At 43.9% G+C, this 10,766-nt stretch overlaps 1 protein-coding gene across 2 annotated transcripts in view; it reads right to left on the bottom strand.

Annotated features, from left to right (window-relative positions):
* LOC122131119 (calcipressin-2-like) overlaps positions 1-10,766 on the bottom strand; it is a 33,749-nt gene that overhangs the window by 4,916 nt on the left and 18,067 nt on the right. Inside the window, exon 4 of one of the 2 annotated variants that reach the window (XM_042706037.1) lies at positions 5,890-5,976. The exons of the other annotated variant lie outside the window; for it this stretch is intronic. Coding sequence (XP_042561971.1) covers positions 5,890-5,976 — 87 coding nt within the window. The remainder of the gene's footprint in view (positions 1-5,889; positions 5,977-10,766) is intronic. 2 annotated transcript variants of the gene reach the window in all.

Genomic DNA, 10,766 nt, shown 5'->3' with positions numbered 1-10,766 from the left:
TCCCTCTCCCTACTGCTTCATCCCCCTCCCTCTTTCCCGCCGAATTTCCATTTTTCAAATATACAGGCATTCCTTAGCAAACAGTCCCAAAATAAACCTCCGCTGCGTCCCCCTTATCCCCAGTGGAAATGTTTAACCCTTTCACACGGTGCTAAGACACTCATCACCACGGAGATTAATTATGAGCACGATGATGACCGCTCAGAAGTCCATACTCTGCAGGTAAGTAAGCAAGTAAACAGTACGCACAGGTGACCGCTCAGAAGTCCATACTCTGCAGGTAAGTAAGCAAGTAAACAGTACGCACAAGGTGACCGCTCAGAAGTCCATACTCTTGCAGGTAAGTAAGCAAGTAAACAGTACGCACAGGTGACCCCTCAGAAGTCCATACTATGCAGGTAAGTAAGCAAGTAAGCAGTACATGTCCGGGAATGAAAGGAACAGTCGGGAATATTGATGGACATCATGGATGGGCATGGATTCATTACAGTGTAACAGCTTCTTTGACGTAATAAAAGCAAAACTGCTTCCGCTGTACCACTGCTTGTGTCTCCATGTCAGGCAAACCAAACTGTCAATCATCGAATAGCTCAAATTCGATTAAAGTGACATTACGCAAGACCTGCAGCCCTCGGTGATTTGAGATCGGCAAAACAAAACCTCTCCAGTCCATGTATATGCTCTGCTCAACCTGTCACCTTTGGGCCTCCTGGGTGTCAGTCAAACACTCTTTGACTTGGAGCTTCTGGTGGTTCTATTTATGTATATATAGTTTGGTGTTGAAGCTCTGCTGTACACAAAAAGTGATTGTATGTGATGTTTATAACAATTATATATTTGTTATAGAAGTGAAAATGAGGAGGGTGTGTGTGTGTTGTCTGCCAGGGTTGTGGTATGCTCATATCTCTGCAATGGTGAGCCTAATATTTTCTCTCTGCCCCTCTGTCTTCTCATTTACATTAGTCATTTAGCAGACGCTTTATCCAAAGCGACTTACAAGGATGTATACACATTTTACATTTTACACTGATGGCACACTGCACATCAGGACAATTAGGGGTTCAGTGCTCTTGCTCAAGGACGCTTCGACAGGCGAATCGAACTAGCAACCTTTGATTACTAAACGACTTTCTTCTACCTCCTGTACCACTGTCCGCCCCCATTCTCGTTCCCCTTCTCTCTCTCCTCCCTCTCTCCCCCATCTCTCTCTCTCTTTTTTCTCTCTCTTTCTCCTCTCTTCTATGGAATTATATATATATATATTATATATAATGTTATAAACATCACATACAATACTATTGTGTACAGCAGAGCTTCAATACCAAGCCTAACTAGTACAACCAAGAGTACATGACCAGGCCAACTTCAGAGTTGTAATATCTCTGGAATCTTGTGTATTGTTGTTTATAGAGACCCTGGTTTACAGATGCCTTTGGGCACGTGTGTCAGGTTAACTTCATGTTTTTAACATACTTCACGCAAACAGCCTACTGTAACTGAGCACTGCGGGCAGGGGACTGGATAGGATTATTAGAGCATGTCTGGAAGAGTGTCTCCCTGTGGTGTGTGTGTGTGTGGTGTGTGTGTGTGCTGTGTGTTGTGGCAGACTGTCTGACAGACTGGAGCTTCATCTCCATCATAATATGCTCACCGTTTTCCTCGTCCCCTCCTGCTACTCCTCTGTATCCCTCTCTACTGCTTCTAGAACCTTCTCCTGTTCCCCACTCCTCCACTCCCACTCTCTGTTGTGACCATGCTGTGCAGCACGTGGCCCTTCTAAGCACCCACAGATGCAGGTGAAGTTTTTCATTAGGCCCCGCTGGTTGTTGCTCAGACCTGCTGAGGGTGTGTGCCTGTAAACAGGAGCACTTGTAATAGGACTTGCCGCTGGGGCTCCGCCAGCTCTTTAGACCATCAGAGGAGTGGATGGAAAGAACAAAGGAGCAGAGTAGAATGAAAACACATGATGCTTTGAACATGGAAAATACCTGAATGTATGCATATGTGTTAAGTAATGCGTGCACGCACGCACAGACACACACACACGCACGCACAGACACACACTAACACAAACACACACACACACACACACACAGATTTCGCCTTTGACCATAGTTAGGCAATGTTACCATACTTTTAAAAGTCAAAGCTGTGTTCACCACACATCTGTCAGTAACGATATTAATTATGCTGACAATACCTCTCCCTCTCTTCCCCTCTCTCTCTGTATATATATATATGTGTGTGTGTGTGTGTGTGTGTGTGTGTGTGTGTGTGTGTGTGTGTTTCATCATCTATCAACCTTTTTATGGAGGCTTGACTATATTTATGAGTCACCTCCGCCCAGTTAACTCAGGGGCCAGTTGGAAGCGAAGAAAAGAGGTATTGGGCATGAGGACCTGGTCATGACTGAATCCATCACTGTCGTGTGTCCATCTGCCTCTGCATCCACCCCAACATCAACAACAACAACTACAAAAAAAAAAACAACAAGAACAACAACATGAGAAGACGGATGCTTCAACACAAAACAAAACCAGGGGCAAATCTTCAGTGGAGCTCAGCTGAGATTAAAAACGTGTGTAATTAGTGTGGATAAAAGCTCTCTGGCCTCAGTACTGTTTAATGAGGAGTGGTGGTGGTTGATGGAGGGACAATTAGACAATCACACTTAATGGAAACGCACTCCTGTTTACAAATCGTCATGTCAATAAACAATTAAATGGAGCAGAGGTGCAAGATAGGGCCACTGTGCTTTAAGTGTGTGTGTGTGTGTGTGTGTGTGTGTGTGTGTGTGTGTGTTAGCTGGATAGTTTATTAGGGGAAGTGTTAAATGAGCGTGGAAACGAAATCAAGAAAGTTTCTCTAGGGAGGTGTATAGTAGGCAAGAAGCCAGCGGTACCCACACAGGCATACCCACACACACTCACACATAACTGCTCCACACACACACACACACACACACACACACACACACACATAACTGCTTTCGCCCCTTCCACACAACACACACACACACACACACACACACACACACACACACACACACTCACACATAACTGCTCTCGCCCCTTCAACACACACACACACACACACACACAGAGACACATATACTCCACCTGAACCGAAAACTAATATGATACAGGGAATGCGGTTGGAATTGAATTCACCTACAGCATGACAGAGTATACATGACATTTTAGTGAGTCGAGGTGAAATGAGTGGTGCGCTTCCTCATGCATGAACATAGCTAATGTGCAGTAGTGTGCAGTCACTGTGTCGCCATCAGGGCATTTAATCCCTCGTATGTGCTACACTATGAGGGACAGGACTATAAATACACACAGACAGCTCATTCAGACAGACAGCTCCCACAGTGGGGTCTATGCTGCTTCTACTGCGAGGCTACAGTGGTGGATCATGGATTGGTGAGCTTTACAGTTACTAAACACAAATCCCAAAACCACTCACACAAAATGCAAAACCCTTTATACATCCTGCAAAAGGCAACTTTGCTTTCAAAACAGTGTTATGTCACCTCAAAAGGGTACTTTGTTTTCTAATGAAAAACACAGCCCATTATATGAGTAGACATTCTAAGCATCGATTGAACACTGATGTGCTCAATGGAAAACACTACTATGAAATGGGAAAACACCAGTATGAAGGCCTTATCAGGAACATTATGTTACTATACGCTTACTCCTGTAGTAAAATATAACTGCATAATGTTTTTACGCAAATATAAAACAACACACAAATATACAGTAACAACTAAAATATTTCTTTATTTTTTTCCAAAAGTGCTGTAGCCTATACATCACAGCAAACACAAATGAATGTGTAAATGATTTGCACAGAACAAACAATAGGATATAGGCCAGTACAGTAAAAAAAAAAAGAAAGAAAATGTAAAATAAAAAAGGACAAAAAACTACTGCATCCTGTTCTAGCTCAAGACAATATTGACAATGTGCTATCAGAAATACACCTACACAGTGTTGTGAATGTTGTTGCATTTTGTGTGAGTGGTTTAGGGATTTGTGTTTAGAGTTTTGAGAAAACGAGGCATGCTTCATGTGTGTAAGCAATCGAGAAAAACTGTAACATTGGATTGGATTACAATACAGTACAGTAATGTGTCAGTGCTGATAGGACGCAATCAGTTGTGAAAATGTATATGACTTACTTGCACATAGTCATAGCATAACTGTTTGACTGTCGGAGTTTCTGACAAAAGGCACCCTGTACACCTGCTTTATTCTCAAGGTGTTCCGCCTTAGAACACAGTCCACTGTGGCTAGGCTCACTGTATTGATGTTTAGGAATATGTCTTGGTCATCAATGGTTGCACTTTGTATTTGTTTACGTAATTTTACAGATACAGTACAATGGAAAATACAAGAATACTATGCTCCTGATAAGGCATTCAAACTAGTGTTTTCCTGTCATAGTAGTGTTTCTTACCTATTCCCTCTTCTGAATGTCCAGAGAATGGATGCAACTGAGAAGCGGCTTATATTTGGTTGAACCCTCTGGCCAGCCTCCTGGATGGTCAAACCATGGTTGACCATATGGTTGACCACAGTGGCCCGAATCTCATCAGAGATAATGGCTCTCCTTCTTGCTCTTTCTCTTCATCCTCTTCATCCTCCTCCTCCTCCTCCTCCTCTTACTCTCACTCCTCTGCCTTTCTGATCACCTCTCACTTCAATGTTGCCATCAATTGTTCTCCAAACCAGGAGCTAACCTGTGGCCATCATATTGCTAAAGCTTTGATTTCAAATTGCACAACAGCCTTTGAAATGGAAGTTTTGCCAATTGAATAGCAGTGTGTTCTGTCTGAACACAAGGAGGTTTTGGCATTGATGAAGTGTGCAAAGTAGAGAGGATGGTGTTTAGTGTTTTGAAGAAAGTGTGGTTAACAATTGAAATTTGTGTCTAAAGCACATAATTGTGTGTTGTGTTTTGAAGAAAGTGCGGTTAACAATTGAAATTTGTGTCTAAAGCACATAATTGTGCTTATAGTTTAGCAGAATTGGTTTAGGGAGTTGGCACATGAGTTACAGGTTGTGGTCATTGTGCCATAAGTTCCAGTTTTTGAATGTAATCAATCGAGAAAAACTGTAAGTTGCGCTGCCCTGATCTGACCCCGTTAAGTGAGACTCCAGCACTCTTCGTCCACTGGCCCCAGGTCATCTCGGCCTCCACTCCTGCTTGCATCCAGCGGGCCGATTCTAACTCCAGATCAGTGATGTGGCGGTGCCACGCTGCACTGGAGGAAAGTACCAGTCTGATCTCGCTCTGTCAGTTACGCAACGGCTCTTTAAATAAAACACTTACGCAACCCCTCCATCTCTCCCAACTCCCATGGCCCAAAAGTGGTGGAAAGGGATACGGGCACTTGAGGGAAGAGCGAGAGAGGGATAGAAAGAAAGAAAGAAAGAAAGAAAGAGAAAGAAAGAAAGAAAGAGAGAGAGAGAAAGAGAAAACAACACAGTGCTTTGCCCAAGTATATACATTTACATACGTGCACTTAAGCTCAGGACTGGCGCTGGATGTTAAGAGCTGTGTGTCGTGGAGGCATAAACAGAGTGATGGGTGGACTGTGTTGGTTTTTCCATTGAGCGTAGGAATGTGTGTGAAGTGTGTGTGTGTGTGTGTGTGTGTGTGTGTGTGTGTGTGTGTGTGTGTGTGTGTGTGTGTGTGTGTGTGAAGGGGTGGGGTGGGTGGGCACACTAACGATAAGGTACTAAGAAAGAGATCCAGCTATGTGTGCATGCGTGCGTGTGTGTGAGTGTGTGTCTGTGTGTGCGTGTGTGTGTGTGTGCGTGTGTGTGTGTGTGTGTGTGTGTGTATGTGTGTGAAGGTGTGGGTGGGCACACTAACGGTAAAGTCCTGAGGAACAGCTCTGTCTAGGCGATGCTTGGCTCTTGGAGGTATAAATAGGTGACTCTGACAGCCAGCTGAGAGGCCCTGTGATGAAAGAGGGAGAGGATAATTCATCTGAAGCCCAGTGTCAGCCTCCTGGTCCTGTGTGTGTGTGTGTGTGTGTGTGTGTGTGTGTGTGTGCGTGCGTGCGTGCGTGCGTGCGTGCGTGCGTGCGTGTTTGTGCGCGCGATGGATGTATGCACAAGTTACATATATGTTCCAATGTGTGTGCATCGTGCATCAGTTAAAGGAAAACTACTGTGTACATATATGTGTTTTATTCTACTTAATGAATAAGACATGTGTGCAGGTTAGCCTGTGTGTGTGTGTGTGGCTGTTTGAGCGCTTGAGTGTATTCTAGCAGTGATTGCTACCTCAGATAAACTAATGCCAACCCTTGGGGGGTTATGCACTGTTGAAACACTCGTCCAGCATCTATCATCCATCATTTGCTTTCATTCTTGCAATCCCTTCTATTTGTAGGGTTATTATGAAAACTACATAGCACACATAGGGGCGACAGTGGTACAGAAGGTAAAGAAGTCGTTTAGTAATCAGAAGGTTGCTAGTTCGATTCCCTGTCGAAGCGTCCTTGAGCAAGACACTGAACCCCTAATTGCTCCTGATGTGCAGTGTGCCATCAGTGTAAATGTAAAATGTGTATACATTGTAAGTCGCACATATGTAAGTCGCTTTGGATAAAAGCGTCTGCTAAATGTAAATGAAATGTAAACTACTCCTGAACTCTAAGGTTTTCTTCATCTTCTTTCCACCACCTCTTTTGCCTCATCCCAGTGATCTACCCTCTAAATCAAATCAAATCAAATCATCAAAATCAAACTTTATTTATACGGCGCATTTCTGTTAAAGAAAGTATTAGTATATTTTATCATGAATATCTTTTGTTTTAAGGTTTGTTCCAAAATGCTGTGTGCCCTGCTTCTCCATGTAGATTGGACTTTGGAAGACAATTAGCAGAGTCAAGAATGTTAACCCAGAAACCTCACGTATATGTTTTACATAAGATAAGAAGGGAGAGCGGGTTGTGAAATGACTCGTTGCTAAGCAGAAGTAGAATTCAGCTGAGCTGAAGGTATCCTAAGTGCATCCCAGCGTCTTGACTGTCATACTGTGTAAACATTGTTTGAATAAAAGGACTTGTTTTCAGCATGGCACGTCAGACAGACTTAAGGTGTCTGTCTCCGTCGGGGCCCGTTCGAAAACCGTCCAGTTCACTTACATGCTGGGTAGTGTTTTTAACCTGCTAACTAACTGTTGAGGGTCTTATCCCTGACAATTTCATACCAGGAGGTAACACAATTCGCTTCACAGAAGAAAATGGGGGTGCTTGGGGGTTACAAACACTTGTATTTGACACTGATTTTTCAGAGGTATGAAAATCCATACCATGATGATATCAACATTACAGAGAATGATAGGCGAGATTAAAGAGGTATGTTTTAAGTTCACGTTTAAAGGTTTCCACCGTTTCAGCCGTTTCTTAGGTCTCTCTACATCTAGATTAAACGACGATCTAACGATCTAAACAGGACATTTTAAAAGGGTACAATATTAAAGGCAATCCACAAGGCCTCTTCACCTCTGTACTTCAGAGCTAAAACAAAGTGTCTTGTAACCACGCTAAGGGTTCCTGAAATAGCACCAGTGGGTGTTTAAAAATACCACTTTAAAAATGGTAAAAGCACTTAGGAAGAACGTTGTTTTTCTTTTTTACTTCCCGGAGAAGACGTCTGCTTCTGATTAGTGGGCCGATAACGCAGATGAGCGGTAAACTCTAGTGAAAATTACAACATTCTTCCGCTTTTTGTTTTTCTTCACCCACACCACCGCCACCCCCCACCCAGTTTCTCTTGAAATACTAACAAGTGTATCAGAGAGCCATTTGCAAAACAAACCTCAGAGATAAAATATATACAGATAATGACCAGTCATTTCCTATTTGGCCGCTGCCAAAAGTAGTGCCATACCTCGGGAAGGAGGAATTCATAATCTCATGGTCTACTGCATTGCAGTAAAGTAAAGATCTGACTCCAAACCAAGCAGGCAAAGAGGTGTCCTGTTAAAAAAAAACTATTTTCATTAAGTTTCAGTTTGAGGCCATTATGGAAAATAGGTATTGAATGTCATTTTCATGGGGAATGACTTCATCATTTTTTTAAGTCTTCAACCAATCCAATGACCCGTGGAAGAGCTTGGGTCACACAGTACATTAGAATAATTATTCTAATCAAAGGAAGATAAGGGTGTTTTTGCACTCCCTTCAACACAGACCATTGAAGGGCACAAGGGAGAGATATGAGCATCAGTTCTCATAGCCGATATACAACAGACAAAAGGACTGGTTGAACAAACACTCTCTGGCTAAACTGGATTCTCAGGAGTGCCTCTCATACCAAGACAATGAGAGAAGAAGAGAGAGAGCGAGAGAGAGAGAGAGAGAGAGAGAGAGAGAGAGAGAGAGGGAATAGAGGGAGAAAGAGGGAGATGGATGGGAGGAAGAAGGCGCTCTGCGATTCACCAGGATGCTTTCATGGGATTTGGGGGAAGAGATGCCAGTGGCTGTGCGGGCGCTTAGGCTCCATAATGCCAGCCTGTTGCATAATTCAAATCTTCCTGTACATAATCCACGGTGCCTTTCAGGCCCCCGACGCTATTAATAGCCAGCAGACAGAGCCTTGACATTCAATATTCCCAGCAGAGGTTTCCTTGATTGACCTGCTTTGTGATGCAGTGGTGGTGGTTGTGTGTGTGAGTGATGGGAGGTGATAGGGATGATGATGAAGATGCTGAGATACATGCAGTCTACATACGCACAAACTTACACTCACACTCACACTCACACACACACACACACACACACACACAAACAAACACACACACACACACCTTCCGTCTGCTCTATCATTGACTCTCTGGCGACACTTTGTCATTGTGATGTAACTGCAGAAACCGCCAGCTTGTAGGGAGGATTGGGAGGGGAGGGGGGGGGGGGGGGGGTGTAGTAATGATGCGATCGCTACAGGAAGCAGATGGACCCGAGCCTCGTGTTGTAATCGCAGAAAATCTAAGCACTTTCTGAGAAACCTCAATTTCTGGGTAAAATACCTCTAACACTGTGTTAATCGCTACTAGTAAGCAGGTGGGCGGGTGTATTTATGGGTGTACTGATGTCTTTATTTATGTGCGTGTATGTGTGTGTGTGTGTGTGTGTGTGTGTGTGTGTGTGTGTGTGTGTGTATGTGTGTCAGGGCATGACTTAAACACAGCAACTCGGAGCGCGCCAGTGATACACTGCTCTTGTTTCCGAATGCCACTGACACAATATGCGAGGTGAGGAGATTCAAAGCGAGGCAGCGCGAACAACTGGCACACATTTCCGCAGCAATAAACGATTACATAAAGCAGATGGGGAGTCTGACAGCTGCATCCTGCCGGCGGCAGCAAATGGTCACAGTGCTCCTACTCTCCACACACACACACACACACACGCGCGTGCGCGCACACACACACACACACACACCCCTCCCGCCTTACCTCCAATGTATATTGGAGACGGCACTAGCTAAACGGGGGCCCAGTTGACATTGCACTCGGGTGGAGATTAGCAAACGAGTCCAGGGACTCAACTGTCGCAGGTCATGCCGTCACTTGTAATAATACATAGCTGACCGGTGTGATAATACCAGGTAACGCACAGGGCTCTTTTTAATGAGAGGGGGATGTTGCTGTTGTTGATGCCTCTCTTTGGCTGAGTGGTTATTTCTAGCCTGTTGCTGTCAGACACAGTTGAGGGCCTTTGCAAATAAGACCGGCCAGTTGTGTGTGTGGGCGCAAAATCTGCGAACACACACAGGACACCCGAGATGTTTTCTCTATTCTCTCCACAGCCCTCCAGCTATGTGTACTGGGTTGGTGTGTAGACTGTAGCATGTAGACTGTCTATGGTGTGAGGGTAGTGTGTGTATACTGCTTATAACAAGCCTACAACTGGAGTCTTAAAACAGGACTGTCTATTTAGGTCTCTCCTTGTTCTACTATACCTGACTGAACTCCAATTATCTCATAACCACTATAATGTCTTCAGGTCATTACAAAGGTGTTTTTAGCCAATTAAAGATGGGGTATCTCCCCACTCCTGGCTGGCAAAGCAAACCTTTTTCAGTCGTGAGATGAGCCTAAATAGGCTATTGCAAGCTCAGAACTCAGTGTTTTTTTTGGAAAGCAGAAGTTCGGAAACCCTGCAGTTACTGTTTCGTGACAGGACAGCGACAGATGTAGAGAAGGCTGGTGAAAAGAAGGATAGCCAAGACATTTTTAGCCTTTACCAAAACCTGCACAATTTAGGCGACTGATGCTGTGGTATAAAAAAAGCTACCCATTCAGGTTTTTGTTTGCATAAGGTTAAAAATGAGCTTAATCTCCAGATGTGTCCTCGAACGAGTACAGGATATTGTTGCCTGAGGCCACAGACAACAAAGAAGACCAACAGAAGAAAACTCCTCAAACTCTCTCTAGGCTGGTGCCAAAACAAAGGCAGATGCTTCACAGAATGCCCGTTTCTGGGAAGCAATAATGTGCAAGTCCAGCGTTAAGCTTACATAAAACGACAGGGGTTTGCTGGGTTGGCCGCGGCAGTGGATTCCAGCTATGAAACCTCAAACAGAGGGACAAATTAGTCTCGTCTTTGACAGGAAACAAGAAGAAACAATCTGAAACAACCTAAAGAAAACAGGCACATTAATGTCTGTCCTATTTTTAAAAACAACTGCATTACTTTGTGTTTTTCTTTCTTGTCTAATATAAGCACCAAATAT

This window comes from Clupea harengus, unplaced genomic scaffold (genome assembly GCF_900700415.2).
Source record: "Clupea harengus unplaced genomic scaffold, Ch_v2.0.2, whole genome shotgun sequence".
NCBI classification, from domain to species: domain Eukaryota; kingdom Metazoa; phylum Chordata; class Actinopteri; order Clupeiformes; family Clupeidae; genus Clupea; species Clupea harengus.
This window is presented reverse-complemented; position numbering and strand designations above follow the sequence as displayed.